Source organism: Spermophilus citellus (genome assembly GCF_964194105.1).
Source record: "Spermophilus citellus genome assembly, chromosome: 3".
NCBI lineage: Eukaryota > Metazoa > Chordata > Mammalia > Rodentia > Sciuridae > Spermophilus > Spermophilus citellus.
The window spans coordinates 226,272,011-226,294,585 of NC_138184.1; the positions used below are offsets into that span (position 1 = coordinate 226,272,011).

General features: G+C 52.3%; 1 protein-coding gene across 1 annotated transcript; it reads right to left on the reverse strand.

Moving 5' to 3' along the window:
- Positions 1–2,490: 2,490 nt before the first annotated feature.
- GBX1 (gastrulation brain homeobox 1) lies at positions 2,491–20,041 on the reverse strand. The gene is made up of 2 exons (XM_081286851.1): positions 18,620–20,041; positions 2,491–3,242 (listed from the first exon to the last, which is right to left on the reverse strand). Exons 1-2 carry the CDS (start codon positions 19,371–19,373, stop codon positions 2,689–2,691), a joined length of 1,308 nt encoding a protein of 435 aa, XP_081142977.1. The 5' UTR covers positions 19,374–20,041; the 3' UTR covers positions 2,491–2,688.
- Positions 20,042–22,575: the final 2,534 nt, after the last annotated feature.

Here is a 22,575-nt window from a genome sequence, read left to right on the forward strand (position 1 = left end):
CTAAGGCTTTCTCCCTCCCTGTCAGCCAGACCCCAGGCTTCCTTCCCTCAGCCGCCGCCTTGCATCAGTTTCTCCCGCTCTCCTGGCAGCGGTGTAGCTGTTTGTGGGCAGTACGGGGAACCTGATGGGACGGAGCAGCCCTTCTGTCCCTCGGGTGCTGCCTTCACTGCACCCCTGCCCCCACCACCCCCAGGAAGCTTTCCAGTGGTCTCTGACATCAGTGTCCTACCTAGTGACGGCATGCCACAACCCGGCCCTGGCCACAGTGTACCAGAGGGCAGGAGCATGCCCCTCCCTGGGAGTCTGAGAATGTGCCAGGACCTTAGAGCTGATGCCACAGGGTGGGCAGCTAGCTGCTGAACAAGGCGGCTGGGGCACAGGGGCCTGGGCTTTGCTTGTGAGCAAAGGGGAGGGGGTGGCAGAGCAGCCACCTGGACGCCCACCAGCAGCTTGCCCAGCTGGGGGCAGGACAGGAGCCCCTGCCTTTCTTTCTCAGCATATCCCTCTTCTCCAGGGATCCAGGGGCAACTGTACTGGCTCTTGAAGGACAAGAACTGGCTAAGTTCAGGTCCCAGCTCTCAGGAGCCTGTTGTTCCCCGTTCCTGAAACCACTCTGCTGGCAGCCCATGTTTCCTGAAGCCTCTTGGGTCCGTGGCAGGTGTGCTGGCTGGTGCCCTGCGTGGGCACCTGCCTACATGTAGTAAATAACCAAGTAACGCTACTCAGAGAGGAAACCAGGTTTTATTTCTTTGTCCACGTCCCCTTTTGCAAGGCTGTTAAGAGCCTTACACGTAGATCAGGGCAGAAGAGCCAGGGTCATGGTGTGTGGGCCTGGGTTCCTGGACTTGGGAAACTAGCAGCAGTCACCTCCAGACTCCCTCAAGACAAGCCGCTCGGGCCGGCGGGACCCTGCTCAGCCAGGCACAGAGCCAGGGGAGACGCACAGCATCCTTGGTGGTGGCTGGTCCCTCCAGCCTTTCTGCTCAGTGCTCACTTGCCCTCCACACTGGGAGTCGAGCTAGAGCCTCTGCCCCAACCCTGCTGAAGGGACAGAGCTGTCCTTGTCAACCTCTGTCTGACTTATCTCCTCAAGACAACCTAATCCTGTTGGTTCCCTGAGCAGGGTGAGTCTAAGGAACCAGGGGGACTTAGCCTTGGCAGGTCAGGCCAGGGACCTGGCAGGTCTGGACTTCATACTTTAAGCTGTAATCAGAAGCCCAGCTGAAACTTAGCCGAGGGGCACAGACAGCCTGGGCCTAGGGGTCCTCACTCAACAGTAGACCTTTCTATCGTCACTGACCAACCGCAGCTCCCGGCTGCTTGCTTTGGGAGAAGCAGGCTGCTCAGGAAGGGCAACCCCAGTCGAGCCACAACACAAGTCAATGAGACATTGACTGATTGATTTGTCATTCCAGGAACAATCGTTGGTCCTCTGAGGAGGGTACGGGGGTTGGTGGGGCGTTTGGCTTCCCTCTGACCCTGACTTGAACACCCAGGATTCCCGTCTTAGTTGTAGCCTGCTGTTTGTCTTCTCCATGGCCCGTTCACACTAGCGCTCCTCTCCACCAAGACGGCCAAGTTCTTCCCAAGCAGCTGGCCTGCCATGAACCGGCCTCAGCCCGTCTCCCTAACAGTTCCTCTGCCTGCAGTCAGTGCAGTGTGTCTGGAGGGTGTAGCTCGGGTGTTTGCTTTATCCACCAACACTGTCCCTTCCAATCCCATAGCCTCACTCTGGTCTTCCCCACGGCACACACCTTTCCAGAACCATCACAGACTGGCTCCTGTCCCCTCCATTTGGCAGTGACCCCTCTATGCCCACCTTGTTCTGTAGCAGAAGAGGCTGCAGTACCTGAAGCTTCAGAAACAGCACCAGAGTCGAGTCCTCCCTCCCTGGGCCCTCGCATCTGAAATACAAAGGGCAGCAGAGGCCACTCGGTTGCTGTGTCCTCTGCACCCAAAGGTAGTGTGAGCGAGCCCCACCCTGCCCCTGTCACTGGACTGGCGACCTCTAGCCAGTTAGCTGGCTCCAACACTCACCAGCCATTGAGGGTCAGATGCCGTCATGTAGCTTTAATACAAATGGGAGTGAGTCTCACCCCCTGAAGTCGGCCACCTCTTCCAAAGAGGCCTGTTTACCTGGAGGAGGAACAGTGGCTGTAGCGGGAGGTGAGGGGTGTACGTGGGAGCAGGGCCAAGCGGGAGGCAGAGGTAAGGGGAGCAGTGGTCCCCTGGAGGCTGCTGGTGGTTCCAGCCATCTCTTCCCACACCTTGCACGGCCGGCCGAGTGCAAGATGGAATGAACTCTGGCTGAGGCTCGATGAAACAGACCTTTCCCGAAGCTTCTTAGGAGTGCAGACAGAGACACAGCTCCATATATACAAACTTTACATAAAATAAATAAGGAGCTGCCATCCATCTGGGCTGGTGTGGCCCTGGGCTCCTCCATTTGGTCAGAAGCTGTTCCTGGACATCAGCCACAGAACCCTTCAGGCCCCAAGCATTTAAAGCCCCATGGGCCTGAGGAGTCCACCCCAGTCCCAGCACCTCCCTGGCGAGTAGACCCAGAGCCCCTGTGGCCCTGAAGCCCCTCATCCTGAAGGTCTCTGGTCTCAGGGCGGGGAGCACCGTGGGCCTCTCCCTGCTGCGGTCCCTCCTGTGGGCACAGCCCAGCCGCAGTCCTTGCTCGGGTCAGGGCCGGGCCCCCTGCTCCATTTGCTGGTGTTGGCTGCGCACAGCGAACCTGTTGACGTGCACAGGTATGGGCACGACGATCTTGGGGTTCCTGACAGGCTCCCCGGAACGGCTGCTCACGTTGCCGGCTTTGATGCGCTTCCACTTGGCCCGGCGGTTCTGGAACCAGATCTTGACCTGCACCTCGCTGAGCTTGAGGGCGTGGGCGATCTGGGAGCGCTCCGTCAGGCTCAGGTACTTCTTGCAGTGGAACTCCTTCTCCAGTTCCAGGAGCTGCTCGCTGGTGAAGGCCGTGCGGCGCCGGCGGCTTTTCCCCCCGGGGGCGCTGACCCCTGTGGTCACCGGTGTCCCCTCCTCAGCTCCAGTCCCCAGGCTTCCCTTTAGCTTCGGTTTAGGTCCCAGAAGAGCCCCAGGGCCCCCTGCAGAACTGTCCAGGAAACTGTCGTCCTCGCTGTCACCGCCTGAGCCCTCCTCCTCCTGCTCGCTGCCTGCTGGGTCTCCCGCTGGGGCCTCCAGCTTCTCCTCGTCTGAGCTGTACACCTTCCCCTCTGCTGTGGGGAGCGAGAAACCGATGGATGGGGAGGGAGCAGGCAGGGAAGACAGGGTGGAGGGGGCAACGGGACCGCGGCCAGGAATGGGGAGCATGGGGGGGGCAGCGGCAAGAAACGAGGAGGCATGGAAAGGAAGAGGTAGTAGGAGAAGGGACAGGCACATCCAGGTGGGGAGCGGGAAGAGGGTTAGGGGAGACAACGGGAAGAAAGGTATTAACCAGCTCGACGTCACCACAGAAAGGGGGGCAGGCAATGGAGTGGACAGTAGCCCCCGGACTTTCTCGCCACCCATCTCATTCCCTCTATACCCAACTCTCCAAGCCCAGGACCAAGGGCCCAGTGACCTCCTACACCGGGCCCCAGGACAAAGCAGGGGGACACTGACTTGGATTTCCAATGTGGGAGGAGAGGAGCCTGCTGCTTCCCCAGGAGTCCTCATCCTGCCCAGCTGGCAGGAGCTGTCCCCAAATTTCCCTCTGTGCAGAGCTAGGTCACAGACCCTCACACACCTCTGGCCAGATCTTCTGGCTTATCTGCTCCTCTCCACACCCTCCTTAAATATGGGTCCAAGACACTCAAAGCCCTGGGAACTGGAGGTCTGAAGCCCCCTTCCCAATCCCTATCCAGACTGCCCAGCCAGGACAGGGGCTCCCAGCCACATGCCATTCCCTTGTCTGTGCCTAACCTTCCTCCCTGTGACTCGGCCCCATTCCCTTGTGGTCCTTATCCTGAATTCCAAAGTGACAGAATTGCTCTCCCACCTCCCCTCTCTCCTGGCCAATGCAGACAGCAGCTCCTGCTCAAGCTCAGAATCCCCAGGACCAGAGCCTGACACTGGCTGAGGGCTGGAGGGAATGTGGGGACAGAGTGAAACGGGAAAAACAGGGAAGGAACTGTGCAGAAGGAATTCTGACTCGTTTAGTAGATGAGTGACTATTTATGATCACAGACATACAAACATTTAATCCACACATGATTCTGAAATCTGATTCCACCTTTGGTTTTAATCTACCCACTAATGTGCTCGTCAGGACTACAATGAACGTTGTCAGTGTTTGAGTTTCCCAAACTCCCTCGTTTTCTGCCCAACAACAGAAAGTCAAAAGACGATCATCCGACGACCTGTGAGCCACGTGAAGGTGGGCACTCGGGATGTCACCACACACACCTTCCAAGCCTGCTTGGAGTTCAGAATGCAGCTTGGCTAAACCCAGGGTGCCATGCGGGGCAGGGACACTGCCCAGACACCTCCTGCTGGCAGGCAGGGCTGGTCCTGGGTGTGGTCCCTCCCCACCTGCCTGAGGCCCAGAAGCTTCCAGAGCTGACCTGCTGATCCCTTGCTGCTGATGTGCACACCTGCTGCTCAAGGGCCACGGTGACATTCTCCCTAGAGGCCAGGATCATCTGGCCCTGTTACTACCACACACCCCAACCTGCTTTGTCTCCTCCCTTCCTCCCCTTTGTCCCGTTCCTGAGTTGACCAGCCATAGTTCAGGCTCAGCCCTGCATTTCCGGAGCCCTGCCCTGATGTGGTGGGGGTGCTGGCCACCGGCCACAGGCTTCCCAACACCCACCTCGCCTCCTCGCTGACCACCTCTTTTACTTCCTGTGAGATCTTCAGCCTGGGCTCCCTCCTCCCTCTCACTGAGGGCTCTTCCCCGCACTATTGTCCATTCCCACACAACCCAGTCCTCCCCATCTCTGTGGAACTCCATCCTCCTGCCTTCAAACCAGATCTGCAGCTGCCCTTCACTCCTCTCATGAAGCACATCCACTCACAAATCCACCTTTCAAATACGCCCAGAGCTGGACCTCTCCTCCCTGTTGCCTCTGGTCCAAGTCACCACCATCTAGACCGTCAGTGTCCTCTTCTCCTCGCTGGCTTCCATCCTCCTGGATCTCAGCACTGGCCGCTTCCCTGCTCCTCCAGTGAGAGCTTCCTGAACATTCCCTTAGGATTCGGACCCCTGACATTCTGATCTCCCCTCTGTGACCTACCTGTCACTATGCCACCACCTTTATTCATCCACCCCTCTGGCTGCCGCTCCCTAATTAGAATATGAGCTTTGAGGAATTCTGATGTTTTATTCACTGTATCATGAGCATCTTACAATGATCTGCACTGAGTAGGCGCTCAATAGTCAGCTAAATAAGAGAAATGATATCCAGCATCCAGGTGTGTGCTCGCCCCTCTCCATCTCTCTTTCCATCTCTGATGCTTCCTCTGCCACGCCTCTCCATCACCTCAGCTCCAGTGCCATCAGACACACCCATGAATACCCTACCCACTGCCCAGCTGGCCTCCGGCCTCTGGCCTCCCTCACATTCACAGAGGAAGCCCACAGGATCCCAGGAACCTACTGGGTGCTGAAAACAGTGAAGGACAATCCCACAGCATCATTAAATCCTCCGACTTTGATTCTTAAAACATACCTTGTATTCAATAATAACAGAACGAAGGATGAAAGCTCATAAAAACTCAGCCCAGTAAGATGATCTTAAACAGTGCTAAAAAGGCAGCAACTGGATTTCAGGCTTGAAGGATGGAACCCTTCTGTACAGCACCAAGCACCCAAGGGACGTCCCATAAATCTAAGCTGATGATGACTGAGAGGAGGCTCCCAGTTCTGGACCTGGCAGAGCCCTCCTGAGATCACCTCATCCATCCCTCTGTCTTCAGACATCGGCAAAATCAAGCCCCCACGAGGAGGCTACCCTTAGTGCTGCTTTTAAGGCCTTCCAAGGAGCACAAGTTCACAGTCTCTCCTTCTCCATCCTGGGGGACGCAGAGCGGCAGGGGCAGGAGTGTCTCTGCTCCTTTATGATCATGACATTGAGGACTCAGATAAGGACTGGAGGAATGAGTGGGGGAGGGGCGATGGGCACCACCGAGAGAGGGAAAGCACAGCCACATGTCTCAGCGGAGCAGCGTCGGGACAATGAGTGAGCCCAGCCAGGAGTGGGAGAGAGGAGGAAAGGCCAAGCAAGGCAGAAGAGCCTGGGGAGAAGTGGGGTGGAGATGGCCTGAAAAAAATGCCGAACCAGACAAGAGACGGCCGAAAAGTTTCAAGAACCGAGAGAAAGGAGAGGAGGTGGGTGCTAGAGGAGGGGAAGCAAGGGTGCTTTTTAAAAAAAATACCCCACTTTCTCACCCAGAATATTGCTGCATTTGGAGCCAAGCAAGATGTTCTGGCCCTGCACTTGCTCTTTGCTCCACCAGCAGGGGGAGCTGCAGAACCCCCACAGCCAAAGCCTAGGGTGTGGCCCCGGAACCACTGAGCAAAGGAGACCCTTCATAAGGCAGCAAGCCTAACAGCTGAAGAAGACATACCAACTGCTTCCTGTGTGTGGGGGTAGGTGTGGGTGGACACGGTACTGGAAATTGAACCCAGGCATGCTCTACCAGTGAGCCACACCTGCAGTTCTTTCTATTTTTTATTTTGAGACAGGGTCTTGCTAAGTTGTTCAGGGCCTCGCTAAGTTGCTGAGGCTGGCCTTGAACTTGAGATCTTGCTGCCTTCACCTCCTGAGCCACTAGGCTTACATGTGAGTGTCACCTTGCTCGGCCAAATCATTTTATCTGATTCATGATAAATATTAGTAGTAAAAAGGTCAAACAAAACTAAAATGTCACTTAAATTTTTGTTATTGATTAAAAACTGACAGAAGTAGCAAACCTTCCTGAGAAAATTTATGTTTACAAAATTTGATTTACAGTACTTAGATTTGGTAGATAAAATATCCATAAAAGCAAATTTCCAATTGCAGATGTGGTTACTGGTTGATATGAACAACAACAAAAAAATACTTGATAGACCAAAGAAGACTTCATTGAAAATTTTACATGGCAAATAATGATTCTTTTTTTTTTTTTTTAAGAGAGAGTGAGAGAGGAGAGAGAGAGAGAGAGAGAGAGAGAGGGAGAATTTTTAATATTTATTTTTTAGTTCTCGGCGGACACAACATCTTTGTTGGTATGTGGTGCTGAGGATCGAACCCGGGCTGCACGCATGCCAGGCGAGCGCGCTACCGCTTGAGCCACATCCCCAGCCTGGCAAATAATCATTCTGATAACACCATCAGCAAAATGAAAATCTTAAAACTGGAAACCATTCGACTGTGCTAGGTAGGTAGCCAAACAGGCAGAAAGGTCCTGTCCTTTTTGTGTGGGAATATCACTGGTACCAAGGTTAAGTGTGCTGGGTTCCCCTTGTAAGTCTAGCGGCTGCGAAGAGGGACAGATATCACAAAGTGTGACTTGTAACTGCTCACAGAACTCATGCCAGGAGCATGAATCCCACTCAAGAGCCTTGCTCAGGCTTCAGGGTGAGTCTGCAAGGGTGGCTTCCCAGAGGAAGGCCAGTGGCCCAGGGACACAGAGCTCCACCTTGGGGTCAGGTCAGGCTGGGGAAGAGACTGAGGGCGGCAGACTCCATGGAAGGTATTCCCCCACAGAAAGAGAACCCAGCACCACACTCACACTGAGAAGAAGGCAGTCCTGTGGTCACAGTCACCAAAGATGACAGAAAGCCACCGAAGGAGTAAAGGGTCACTTTAGACTCCTGGCCCCAGGAACCCAGCTGGCCCCTGTGATGTCCCTCATTTATCCAGCCACCGACCCCTGCTCTGTTATCACTTACAGAAAATCAACTGGCTTTACTATTGGTAGATGTCCCTCATGTGACTCTTCTATTTCTAAAAACAGCTTAACAGCCCACCTCATTCCCAGGACAGTGAGCCTCCTCCTGATCCTCCAGGCCAACCTCTCCTGTCCCCATGGTGTCAAAGGTGGGAGAAGGGCTGTAAACAGAGCTCAGTGGCACAGCACTTGCCTAGTGTGCTAGAGGCCCTGGTGCCATCCCGTGGCACCACCCCCCAAAAAAGGTGGGAGAAAACACAGGTCCTCTGCCATCTCCCCAAAGAGGTGTAGCTGTGATCAGTCCCAGCTCTGGAGGCTCAGTCCATCGCCATGCCCAGTGCACGAGGCTCTGTTCTGAGACAGATCGCTCTCCCATCACTGGTGGCCACCAGCACACTTCCAGTGTGGCCTGCACCCATTAAGGCTACACCCTCCTCTAACTTCAGGTACATAAGGAACAGCCCTCCACTTTCTCCTCTCTCCATGGCTCTTCAGCACTCTTTACTCCAGATACATGCAAGGGTTTTCTCTCCATTGCTGCCTTCTAGAGGGGCCTCCGGTTCACGAGAAGCTCAGGGCTCCTTTCATGGCAGGCTGACCTGGCCCCGGTCAAGAGCACCTTGCATGCCCTAACCTTTCTTTTCTTTTCTTTTTTTATATTTTTCTTTAGTTGTAGATGGACACAATATCTTAATTGTTTTTATGTGGTGCTGAGGATCGAACCCAGGGCCTCACACATGCTAGGTGAGTGCTCTACCGCTGAGCTACAGCCCCAGCCCCCCAATCTTTCTTTTTATTTTGATACTGGGGAACTAACCTGGAGGTGCTTAACCACTGAGTGACACCCCCGCCCTTTTTGCTTTTTGAGACAGTGTCTCATTAAGTTGCTTAAGACCTTGCTATGTTGCTGAGGCTGGCTTTGAACTTGGGATCCTCCTGTCTCAGCCTCCTGAACTGCTGGGATTTCAGATGTGTGCCAGCCCAGCTTTAACTTTTCAAAACACATTTATTATCTCCCTTTACCTTCAAGCAACTCACAAAGTGACTTGATCTACTGTTACTATTAGGAGGACTAGGGAGTTAATAACCTTATTTTCAGGTGAAGAAAATGGAGATTCAAGAAGACTAAGCGATTTTCCTAAGTCCCATAGCTAGGGACACTGCACCTGATGTCCTAAATCTCCAGCCTCTTCTGTCCTTTCCAGGAGATCGTGCCCCCCCCCACCGGGCCCCGCACTTGAGGCAACAGCTCTCCCCAGACGCCTCATTAATTAAATAAGCTTCTTCTTGAATCCAAGTATAGACCTCCTCCTTTCCCCCACCTCTACAGGCTCTGGCCAGCCACCAAAGTCTCCCACTCCAGGTGCCCACAGAAGACTCCTGCAGCTGCCATAGGAAGGCCTGGCTTGCCCTCTCGGCCCCAACACAAAATCCCCACCAGGTCTGTCTCTTGATTTTCTCTGTCCTTACGGTTTGTAGGATGTCATGTTATGAGCCAATGTTCCTTTTATTTGAAAACATATTTTCTAACTTTAAAAAGAATGTGGCCAAACTATGGAAACAGTTTCTTTCGAACACCAATTTCTTGTGGCTTCTTCAGTAGGGCTCTTTTCTTTCTTTAAAAAAAAAAAAAGAATTTTATTTTTTAGTTGTAGATGGACACAATACCCTTTATTTAATGTATTTTTATGTGGTCTGAGGATCAAACCCAGGGTCTCACACATGCTAAGCAAGCACTCTGCCACTGAGCCCCAGCCCCAGTCCAGTGGGAATCAGAGCCAAGAGCTGGCCTCACAGAGGGGTACATGTTTGTCAACTGCCTCCAGCTGCATCCTCAGCGAGTCCTTCCCTGGATCCCATCAGTCCTTGGAGGTGCTTAACCACTGAGTGACACCCCCACCCTTTTTACTTTTTGAGACAGTGTCTCATTAAGTTGCTTAAGACCTTGCTATGTTGCTGAGGCTGGCTTTGAACTCAGGATCCTCCTGTCTCAGCCTCCTGAACTGCAACTAGTGGCTGAGGAAGCTAAGCATCCCGAAAGAGAGCTGAGGCCGGTCTCACCCTTCTCTCTGGTTTCTGCGTCAGGCTGTTTTTCCCTGCCCAGGTCCCTCCCCACTTTTGTTCAGTGACAGCACCCTTCCTTTAGGGTCCATCTTCCTCTTCCCACCCAGGAGCTGGTGGGTCTGCCAGCTGTGACCTGGGCCTGGGACTGAACACGCTGCCTTCCTGGGGACTCCAGTCCTCCTGGGATGATCCAACACTGCCACCCTCACTGGGTGCTCACCTGTGAACACTCAGAGCTGCCTGTGCGCTGGCCTCCCTGCCTCTTGGCCCTCGAAGGGCCTGGTCTTGAGGAGGGGGTGAAGTGAAGTCAGAGAGGGAGCAAGAAAGACCCAACGGCACCGTTTGCGTTTCTGAGCCCGTGGCTCCTCCACAGCCACATGAATCCATGTCTCCTCACCTTAGTCCACAGGAAGGGTGAGCTCCCATCACAAGCAGCTGAAAGGACCTAGGTGGCACGCTGTCACTGGAGCCGCCATGACCACCTGACTCCCACACTGCCTCCCTCCCTCCCATAGTAACTCCTCCATGTCACCCCAAGCTAATTCCCAACACTACCACCTAAGGATCCACCAGTGTGAAGTTCACTTGGACTTTTAGGAAACTCTTTCATCCAGCTGCGTATGAATTAGTTGAATCCAGTGGTGTTGCTCCTAACACAGATCAGACATATGAGCAAAGAGGAATCTTGGCGAAGAAAAAAGGAGAAATATATATTTTTTAAATAGACAGTAAGGAAGAACAGGCCCCGTGAGGCACAGCAGAGGGGCTCTGGGCAGTCGGCGATCTCCAGAGGACACCAGAACACGAGGTAGGAGAACCCATAGGAAGGAGAAAGAGCCAAAGACACTGGAAATCCACCCGGACTAGACAGTAGGAGTTCTGCCCTGGCCAGCCCCATGTGAACAGCTGTCGGACACCTGCACCTTCAATCCCTGCCTAGGAATGCCTGTCCCTGACGGCACATTATCAGGCACCCCACCCCGTCCCCAGTTCACAGAGCCCTCCAGCTGAATCCTGGAGAGCTTCCCGCCTATTCAAGGGCAAGGACAATAATGATAGCTTCTTGGGCACCTGTTACTCTCAGGACACTGCACAAAGATCTTGTCATTTAAGCTGCAAGTCTGTGAGCAAGGCTTTAGTGCCCTTATTTTATTGGTGCGGACACTGGAATGGCCCAGGTCAGGACTTTGCTGCGGATCACAGAGAAACAGTGGCACCGAGATCTGTGCCCTATGGGATGGGGACATAGCTCAGTGGTAGAGTGCTTGCCGAGCATGTATGAGGCCTGGGTTGAGAGAGAGAGAGAGAGAGAGAGAGAGAGAGAGAGAGAGAGAGAGAGAGAGAGATCTGTGCCCAGCTCTCGACCAAAACCTGTCCCTGCCTCTGCCCACACCTCTTCACTATCACTTAATGTAAACAGGCTTCTCCTAACGTCCCTCTAGCCTCTAACTACTGTAACACATGGAGGAAGACCAGAGGCTGGAAACCAATTCCATAGCATGACTCCCTTTTCTCCTTTCTTTCTTTATATATTGGTAACAGGGATTGAACCCAGGAGTGCTTTACCATTGAACTACATCTCCAGCCCTTCTTATTTTTTATTCTGAGATAGGATCTTGCTAAGCTGCTAAGGTTGGCCTCAAACCTGCAATCCTCCTGCATCAGCCTCGAGAGTTGTTGGGGTCACAGGTGTGCGCCACCACACCCAGCTCAACTTCCCCTTTTCTCACTACTTCCTTCCTTACCAGGTAACCTTAGTCTCGGCTGATCCCAACCCTTTGGGCCTAGACAATATCTACTTCCACTTCTCTCATGTTTTTCTCACTGGTTTCACATCAGAGTTGTGCACAGCCACAGCTGGGATGCCTCCCGCCCAGTCCCTGATGACAAAGCCTTCCTCACCCTAAGGCCAGACCCCAAAACACATGACCAGCCTGCCTCCTCCTCCTTCCACCAAGCACTGGGAAGCACAGAATTTCCCTGGCCCTTGGCTCAGGGACCTTTTGTAAAAATAAAGAAACAATTCACGTTGAGGCCCTGGGTTTGATCACCAGCACCTCAAAGAAAACAAGGGTGGGGGTGGGGAGGGAGGGAGGGTTCATTAATAAAGTGTCCTTACAGGTACAAACAGAATCATGGAGCTGGAAACAACCTGCGGGGACACTAATTCAAATCCCTAATTTTCCTGATGCCGGGGCTGGGACAGGTGTGACTTGGCCACGCCCACTCCGCTATGGACCTGGAGTGTCAAGGTGGGATTCTTGGAATCCTGGTAGTCCCAGCATAAAGCAATGCTTACCTTTCTCTCAGGACAACACACCTCCCTCCTCCTTTCAGCCTCTGCATCCCTCTCTCCCCCCGCACTCAGCACAGAGCCCCACCCTCTTGGTGACTCCCAGCATCAGCCCACCTCCTAGGCAGTTCAGCCAAGAAACCAACCAGCTCCTGGGGTCAGAGTATTTCCCAGTTTTCGCCATGCCCATGGTGTTTGCATGGTGTTTCTGCTCATGAGCCTGGTCCCCAAGGGATCCACAGCCCTCTGCTCCACTCCTCAACAAGGACCAGCCCACCCTGCTGGCCAGGGCTGTCTCTTCCCATCACCCCTGAATTCAACCCGTGCGGCCACTCTGTCACGGCAAATCCAGGCATCCCTCTCCCCACCACCCTCTCTTCCAATTAGCACCCACCTGCCCAGCATTGCTCCACGCTTCTCTACTGTGGAATCTCCCCTGCTCCAGCTGGCTCTCAGTAAAGGCTTCCTACCCTTCTGCACCACTCAGAGCTCAGAGCACAGGCCGCCGGTGGCCGAGCACACCATGCAGGGACCCCTGTCCTTGCAGCTGGCTTCCTCACAGGGGTGCTTCTTCCTACCCAGCCTGGGAATATCCTCATTCCCTCTAAATAAAGTTCTCTCCTCCTACCACGCCTTTCTGTCCAGGTCTCTGTACATTCTACTCCACTTCTTTCCCTTCTATTTCCTGATTCCAAATCAGTTTTACAGAAAAGATCCTTCCCCCAATTCCTCTCCCAAGGCAGAGTTCCAGCCAATGGCTTCCTCCTGTAATGTCTATCTCCATACAGGGCACTCGGCTCCTAATGTTACGCTCCTCCTTCTTTCTAATTAAAATATGTCCCCTCATGATTCCAATTATTGCCTCTCTCCCATTATGCCCAGGACAGACTCCATGCCCATCTCTCTAAGCAGAAGAACTCTCCTCCACATCATCTGAAGGATTTGTCTCCGTACCTACGCTGCTGCAGAGGGCCCCTCTGTCCACTCCCCTTCTGCCCCACCACCCCCTGCCAAATGCCACCTTCACCATGGCACGTGGCAGCCCAGCATCCTGTCCAGTCCTCCCCTGACGGCCCTGTCACTGTGGGTCTGTCTCTCCACTAGGGGTCCTTCATTTTCTTTTTGTGCCATGAGTGCCTTTGGCCAGCAGATACAACCCACCTGCCCTGTCTCGGGATAATGCTTTTAGGTACATAACATAAAACACACAGAATTAATAGTTGAAGTCCATTATATTATTGCAGTTATCAGACATTTAAAACTGGATTTGTGATATACTCATTTTTTTAATTGTTAATGGACCTTTATTTTTTTTAATTTATTGATATGTGGTGCTGAGGATTGAACCCAGTGCCTCACACATGCTAGGCAAGCGCTCCACCACTGAGCCACACCCCCAGCCCATACTCATGGTCTTGATTAATTTTTTTAAATAAGATCCTTCCAAAAATTATTAATTTACATGAAAACAACTGTGATTTCCCTTTTCTTTTTCTTTTCTTTCTTTTCTTTTTTTTTACATTTTGGGACAGCATCTTGCTAAGTTGCCAAGGCTAGCCTTGAACTTGAAATCTTGTCTCAGCCTTCTGCATTGCTGGGATTATATGTGCGCAATACTGTGCCCAGCTGAATCTGGAATTTCTATCAGTACCCACAGCCTCACATGTTGCTGAAATTCAGATGATTTTGGCCTACATTTATAATTAAAGAAAGACCAAATTTCAGTTAGAAGTTAATAACAATAAAGAAGTAATTTTTATCCCACCCAGAGTTGACAGATCCTCTGACAGAGGCTCCCCAGATTCTGTTGAGATCCCTACTTTAAACACAGAATTGAAAGGGACACTAACAATCACCTGAATGAACACTTTTGCTCCAGATGAGAAATCTGAAGTCTAGAGAGGTTACAAGACTGCATCTCCCAAAGTATCCAGAACATATTAATCCACGAATAGGCACACGATAATCTTCCCCGACTGAAATGAGTGATTTGTCAGTTACACAGCTGAGGGGTGACAAAGCTGACTTGAGCCCATGTGTCACAGCTCCTTAGAAGGCACCCCCTCCATCCCACTAAGGCAGTATGTACTCTTCTCTATGTCTCACTGTGTGCTTCTCTCAAAAGTTCTAGAAACACCTGGTCTGGGTCTCCTGTCACCTCCAAAAAATCTCCTCCCATGTCTAGCAACAGAAGTCTCTGGTGGCACATCCCATCATCATTTCCTGTTTTCCTGTCATAAGTAAACACCGTATCTTGATATTTACAATAGATACCCATTCAGAAACCAACTACTGGTCAGCCAAATGTCCCCAGCTATAATCAGGTGCTTAGCTTAAGGGTAATGAGGACGACTTAAAAAATCAACAGAGAAGACTTGGTAATTTCTGAATAGAAATTACAGTCATAGTGGTTATCACGCAGGAGACCATGAAACGCCCAAGGAAAATGGTCTTTGAGAGCTGATTGCCTTAAGCTAAGCACCTCGTCCTATGCCAGGCTCCTCTCTCCCACATCACCCCAAATGCGACTGCTTTCGTTTCTTCACAAGCCCAGGACCCACATCATCCCTCCTGTATCCACACCACTCGACTGACTGACAGTCTATATGGAGCACCTACCCCCCCCACCCCGCCCGCACTTCGCAGCTTGTGTAGCCAGGTAATCCAGCCTTCTTCTCTGCAAATGAATGACTGCTCTAGACACTCCCAACTTAAAGTTTTCTTCTTCATGTCCCTAAACAGACAGCTTTTTTTCATCACTGCCCCAGCACACGGCAGACATCCTCTTCCTTCATCATCCCAGATGCTGATCTGCAGACTTGCACACAAGTCAGCTGGGATCACTCTCAGCCAGAGCTCACGCACCTTCAGACTCAGAGCACCCCTGCCCATCCCACTCAGGGCAGAGCTTTGTTCTTCCTTCTATCCAGATCTCACTACTCTCTTCTCTCCTCCCTTCCTGCTGCGTTGAGGACTCAGTCTCCACCCCAGCCCACAGCTCCCTCCCCTGGCAGTTTCACCTAACTTTGTTCTTAGAGATCTCTAGGTGTGTTATGTTGAATATGGACACCTCCGGCCACATGCAGCTACCCAACATCTGAAACACCACTGGTCCAGACTGAGATGTATTGGGAGTCTGAAATACACACTGGATCTCGAGGACTCAGTATGAAAAGAAGATATAAAATATCTCACTTTAATGCTTATATGTTTAATGCTGAAATTATTTTGGACATAGTGGGTTAAATAAGATGCATTTTTAAACTAATTTTTCCTGTTTATCTTTTTAACATGACTAATAAAAACCTTTAAATTACATATATAGCTTCTACTAGTCGGCACTATTTTGGGCTCTTCGTATTTTGTTATTTTCCTTTTCAGTGCTGGGGATGGAACTCAGGGCCTCAGGCATGCTAAGCAAAGCTCTCTACCCTCAAGCTACACCCCAGCCCTACTGACTCAGACTTTAATCTTCCCTGTCAGTTCAAAATTCTCTCCACTTTATCATTCAACTAAAAGATTTGCTCCCATTAGCCCACTGCTTCCCATGTGCCAAACCTAGAATTCTATTCAATCAACCATTCTCAATATCTTTCCACCCCGTGTTTCTATGTACCTGTTAAGAGAGCTTCCACCTCTGCAATCAAATCATAATGAAGTTCTGGTTTTTCTTCATTAATTCTTATAGAGAGTGGTGTCTGTCTTAACTCTCAGCCAACTTAAAAAAAAAGTCCCTGTAACTCCCAAAGAAAAGAACTTCACTCATTCTCCAAACTGGCTTGTTGTCACTATAGGTTCACTTAAAGGGGCTGGTAATAGTAAAATGTTAAACAAATATAAATTAATAATAATTGCAGCCCAATGTCACCATGCCCCACCAGGAGAGCAGTTACTCCTCTGTCACTTTAAAGACTGTGTTCTTTCCCAAGACTCTTCTGCTCTAGAGGTTTCAATCCCATTATTCCCAGCAGAGAACTATCTTATTTCATCCCAAATACTCCAGCATAATCCCAAACTGGAGGGTTGGTTTTCCCACCATTTCAATGTGGGCCATGTACCGTCACTCCCCAGATGGATTTTATGCCTAATATTTCTGGAACTGCATTCTCTTTTTGCAGCCATCTCAGGGGAAACCCACAACTGGGGAAGTGGGTGTGAGTGGATGTTTCTTCTGAAACCGGCTTCCTTGCTGCCCGGCCGGCACCTACCACGACCCACGGCGTATCTTTCTAGGCTAAGGCAGGACTCTCAAAACCCTTCCCCTGCAAGATCTCTCTGCCACCATGTTTAATAACAGAGCCCCTGGCCCACATTCCAAGAACAACACATGGATTTCTTTTTATTTCCAACATTTTCCTAGGATGATGATCTCCCCTTCATCATTTCTATGTAAATTCTGGTTTCCAATCACTCCAGTATTGAAAACCCTTTAAGGAAAATTACTCATAGTGTTCAAACCTTGCCCACTATTTTTTTTTTCTAAGCACTCTCCACTCCTCCCAGGACAGGACTCTTCTGCACACATGCACACACACTTTTGGTCTGATGGAATTGTTTGCTTTCCATCTAGCCCTATACAGAGACCCTCTGCTGACAGCCCTCTCATTTTATCATCTCTTTTGATGTCCCAGGACTCAGCTCATTTCTTCCTCCTGTCCTCTATTCTTCCCTCCTCAATATTTCTCTTTCGTTTCCCCCCTCTGCTTATTCCTCTCTATCAATACCTTGTTTGTAGCCAATATTCAATCTACGCCAAGAAAGCCTCCATTATACAAAATGGTCAAAAGAGGAACAGAGGAGACCTTAGACTGGATGAGCTGCTTGTTCTTCTCGGGCTGGGCATATTCCTCTGAGGTCGGCTCTACCTGGGCTCTCCCTCCGGCTCATCTCTTTCCTAGGTGTGTCTGCTCTGCCTCCAGATTCTGTTGTCTCCACAGCCATCTCTTTTATGACCTGTCCTCTGGTCTTTTCTGCCTTAGGATCATCCTATTCTAAGAATCCTGCTAATCCTTCCTTCTTTAGATCACCTGCTGGCTTCTACAGAACCCCCACCCTCTTATCTTGCAGACATTTCCTCTCATCTCCAGGTGTGTTCTGTCTTCTCCCTATGGCCCTTCTTGGGAGATGCTGCTCTGACTTCCTGGTATCCTCTTGGTCTAGCCAGGTATGAAAAAAGAAAACAACAGTTGAATCCTCAAAGCCCAAATGCCCAGAACCAAGAGGTAAGAGGAGGGGAAGACAGGCTCTGTGGCAGCCCTCGGAGTCTGGAGGAGTGATTAGCCCTTTGGATAAATTCAGGGAGACCCAAGAATTGCCTTTCTTGGCCAAGGATGCCTGTCTCCACTAGAGTCAGCCTCTGGGAATTCTGGGGTCCTCCCTACCTGCTAAGCTGGATACAGTTAATGTTTGAGCAAAAGCAGATTCATCTGTGCTAAGGAAGTTTAGCTTCACAGTCCTACACCTACCTGTATGTTAACCTTATTTTTCTTAAATAAGGTCCACCAAATTATGTAAGCATCAGATCTCAGAACACCTGCATCTACTTGGATAGGAGAAAGCTTTTGTGGCTCCTAGGGGTTTAGGACCCCTAGCAAGAACAAGAGGGTTCTAAGTGAACTGATTTTAAGTAGGGTTCCATTTCATATACTGTCTCTGCAGGGCATCCTCCCATGGAGGATCCAGGGCTCTTAGCAGCATTTCAGCCAGATTCTCAACTATGGGTCTTCAGGCCACACCCAACTCAGCCCAGCCTGTAGCCTCTTCTCCCATCAGCTGCCGGTATCCCTCTACTTGGTTTCTCAAAGCTGAATTCTAAGCCTGTGGGTTCAGAATTGACCTCTAGGCTAAGCAACAGACACCGTTGAGATCCTCCCTCTGAACCTGCAGCCGCACAGTTCATGCTGGCCATTTGTACTGGAGGTCAAACAGTCCTCTCCTCGGAAGCCAGACAGTCCTTACCAAACCGACAGCTTCCGAACATGCCTCATCCTGGGGCCCTGCTGGTGTCCCCAGGAATCCCACCCTTGTAGCTTCTCTACTTCTGGTAGAGGAGAGAAAAGAAGGAATTCTAAGAAGGCGACAGGGCGAGGCCGGAGGCTAGAATGCTGGGAGGAAAGACACTAATTTGGAAGAGAGTGCTGGAAGTCTTTGGTGAGGCTTCCAGCAGTCTGGGGACAGGCAGAGCAGTAGGATGGGTCTGGGGACCTAGAGATCCTGTGCTTGGAACTGTATTGGAGTCGGTTCCGCAGATTCCGCATGCGATCTGGGGGTCTGGAGCTGCAGGGCTCCAGGCAGGTCCCGGGGGTTCCAAGCAGGTTCGGGTCTGGGACCTCCAGGTGAGCTGGCCTCCCGCCCGGCGCCCTGGTGGGCCCCAGCACTTACCCGGCAGACTTGGGAAAGTCTCTGAGAAGTGCGCAGGCGGGGGCGGCGGGGGCTCTGCCACTTTCTCCCGGGCCGGCAGCAGCTCGTCGGCTTCCAGCCCGCCCTCCGGGCGTCGGCCGCCCTGCTCCGGGTTGTTTCGCGTGGCAGTGGCGGCGGCGGCGGCGGCGGCGAGCTCCGGGGGCCCGTAGAAGGCGTCGGGCGGCTCGGCGAAGCTGGGCAGCGCGGTGGTCAGCGCCACCATCGAGGGCACGGCCTGGCCCAGCCCCGCACAGAAGGTGTTGGTAAGGCGGCCGGCGAAGGAGGCGAGCGGGGCGAGGGGCGGGAGGCCGGCGGGCAGCGGCGCCGGGGCCAGCGCCTGAGGCAGCACGAGCGGCCGGTAGGGCATGAACATGGGGTAGCCGGTGTAGAGCAAGTGGCCAGAGCGTGGCGGCGGCGGCCCGATCAGGGAGTCGATGGAGAAGGCAGTGCCCGGGACCCCGCCGCCCCCGCCGCTGGCCCCGGGAGCGCCGCCGCCTCCGGCTCTCTGCATCGCGCCCGGAGCTGCGGCCGCCCCGGGGCGCTCCCCTCCGGGCGCCGCCGTGCGCCCCGCGGCTCGGGCGCCCCGCGCGGACACGCAGGGCTCGCTCCTGGCTCCCGGGCCGAGGTGGCGGCGGGGCGCGGGCTCGGCGCAGTGTGGCTCCGGCGCCGCGCTCCCTCTCTCATAAGGAGGGAGGGGGCGGGCGGGCGGGCTGGGGGTGTCGCCCTCCGGACTCATCCATCTTCCTCAAATTACGCTTCACTTCCTCCCTCCGCCCGCCGCCGCCGCGCCCGGCTCCAGCTCCCTCCGCACAGCCGGTTCCCAGCGGCCCGGCCGGCCCGGGACCCCGCCCGCCCCCAGCGGCCCAACCAACTATTATTAATGGAGATTGATGAGGCCGGACACGCCGCTTTGTGAAAGTTTGCGGCCGACGAGAAGGCAGCGGCAGCTGCTGGGCCGGTCCCCTCCCTCCAGCCAGCCTGCCCCCCACTCAGCCCACAGGCTCGGGCTCGGCCCGGCTCGGAGGGTGAGCGGGTGGCGGCCCGGCGTGGACCGGGCAGCGGGCCCGGGCGTGGATTCGGCGCGGGCGGCAGCCAGGAGGGCGCGCCGGAGGGGCGGGCAGAGCCCCAGCGCCCACACCCCGCCGCAGCCCGCCGCCCTGCGTCGGACCCTCGGCACGTCTCCCTGCGCCCGACGCCCCTTCTCCGGGCCCAGGAGCGCAGGACCTGATGGCTCCCAAGACCCGGCGCGCGGGCGGGACAGGACCTCTGCGGACAGAGCCGGGTGGAGGGCGGCGGGACGGCAGGGGGCGCGCTCGGCCCCAGCGACGCGCGCGCGGCTTAGGGCCACTTGTGTGGGGCCCTTTTCCTCCACGGTCGCCTTCCCCACCCCATCGCACGCTCTCCCCTGATCTTCATTCTCTGGGCATTGGCCCTTCCCCTTCTTCCTCATTCTCTCCCCCCGTGGCCAATTTCCCTTGGTCTCTTATTCTCGTGTCTGGGTAATTTCCTCGAGTGCCCACACTGTGCCAGTACTTACCATTCCTTCACCTTCCCCCTCCACCTTTCTACCATCCTTTACATTCTTTTCCTTCCTCCTACTCTTCTTCCCTTCCCCGCCCTCGTTTTTATTCCTATTCCTCTCTTTATTTGAATAGCTCTTTCCCATCTTCATTCCCTATCCCAGTGCACCTCTTTTTTTTTTTTTTTTTTTTTCTCATTGCTTGCCTCTATCTGTACCTCCTGTCCGTAGGTCTGTCTGTTTCCCTCCCTCACTCTCGCCCTCTCTCTGCTATTAATTTCCCTGATTGGCTCCCCGGCTCCAGCGCCGCTGATGAGCCCTATTCATTCCCGGGCCTGACACTCTCCACCTGCCCTGGCTGATTGCTGGGGGCTGGCCCCAGGAGTGCTGATGAGCCCCAAGGGTCAGCAGCGCTAATTGTCCGCTAATTGCGGATGACTCTGCTCACCCCCCCTGTTCTCAGGCACAGAAATGGTAGGGCCTTTTACTGTCCCCCTCCTCCTGATTCCCAGCAGTAGAGTTGTCAATCTAGATGCAGAAGTCACAGGCACTTTTGCTCTATAAGCACCTCAGGTCAATTGGCAAGAAAGAGACTTGAGACAAGTCAACAGAAGAGAGACCTGATCTTCAGGACACAGAGCAACCCTGGTCAGCTAAAATGAGTGTCGTTTGGTCACTAGGAAACTGTTATTCAGTTGGGGCCAGGGAGAACCAAGCTAGTTAAAATGAATAACAGAAAAGCCAGACAAGTTTATGAAAATGCAATTTAAGTAGGGCAAAGGGCTTAGCTTAGGTAAGAAGGAAAACCTAGGAAAATGAGGCCCAGAGTTGCCATACCAGGACAGAGCGGAGCAGGAAGGAACACTGGGTCTCACTGACATTTGTTCCAGTCGGGTGTTGTGTTGACCTAGGGAACACAGCTAATGTCAGGCTGATATATTTAAAATCAACACCCTGAAAGACACTAACACCACATGGCACAGAGGGAGAGGCAGGACTCAAGAGGGGAGCTTTCTCTGGTTATGCCTTGATTGATAATTCATCAAAAAGGTGAACAGAGATTATCCTTTCCATGTAGTGTTGATCTACCTTGGGCTGCACATTAAACTCAAGGAAACTTCTAAGAGATGGGTCTGGGGGGAAGATGTCACCATAAAGAAGAGGTACCTTAGCTTAGGCCCTGGGGAACTCCCAACTCACTGCTACAGAACTGGAATTCATCCTGGTCTAAAGATAGTATTCAGAACAACCCTTGGTTAAATTAACCAAGCACTTCGTGGTACTGATGTGGAAGACCAGACTTCACAAGTGTATTGTACTTAAAAAGTGAGAGGTCAAGTACTTGGTTTGATGGTTTTACAGTGTTGGATACATAATAGAGGCTTATTGACTTGATTATGGAGGGAACTTTGGGCTACAGTTACTGCAATTAAGGCTGTATGAGCAGATTCCATATCAATCAAATAAGGCATGGAGAAGAACCATTTCTTTAAAATAATTGAATTCACTTTTTTTTTGCAAAGGTAATAAAAATACATAGTACAAAATTCCAAAAGCTCAAAAGGCTATTTTTTTTAAAGAGAGAGTGAGAGAGGAGAGAGAGTGAGAGAGAATTTTTAATATTTATTTTTCAGTTCTCGGCGGACACAACATCTTTGTTGGTATGTGGTGCTGAGGATCGAACCCGGCCGCACGCATGCCAGGCGATTGCGCTACCGCTTGAGCCACATCCCCAGACCCAAAAGGCTATTTTTTAAAGGGTATATATTGAACCATCTTCTTCCAACCAGTACTGCCAAATAAAAGGCCATTTAAAGAAGCCTGTCACTCTTTGGTGATACAGAATCAACCATGCATCATCAAGGACTCAAGGGTAAAGACCCTATGGTCTTGAAGATGTATGTCATCTTGCTCATGCCAAATGTGTATTGCTCAGAAGTGTATTAAGAAAACTGAACTCCTCACTCAGGCTGGCAAAGAGAGTACAGGTTTACAGCTTTGTACCAACAAATCCCAGCAGATCACCAACTCTAAACTGAGACAAGTAAGACCTCAGGGACTTTGTATTGACTTGGTATGGTTCATGTTTACTACATACTGTGCTTTTTACACAATCGGTTCCCTTACTATGCTGAAGTCATGAAGTGTGACTTCCTAGTCCTTAACATTCAGTGGCAACTACTGCAGCCCACTCCCTCTTCCTCCCTTTCATTGAGGGTGAAGCTGAGGCCACATGATAAATGGAAAATGGCACTGGTGGAGTAAAAAGACCTGGAGTCAAGTTCTGACCCCTTATTGGGCCATGTGACCTTGGCCCCTCTTCACTGAACTTCTCCACGTGTGAGAGGGTGATTATTACATATGCAGAAAGCCAGGCTCATGTAAATAGAGAGAACATCATCCAAAATGAGTTCTTCCT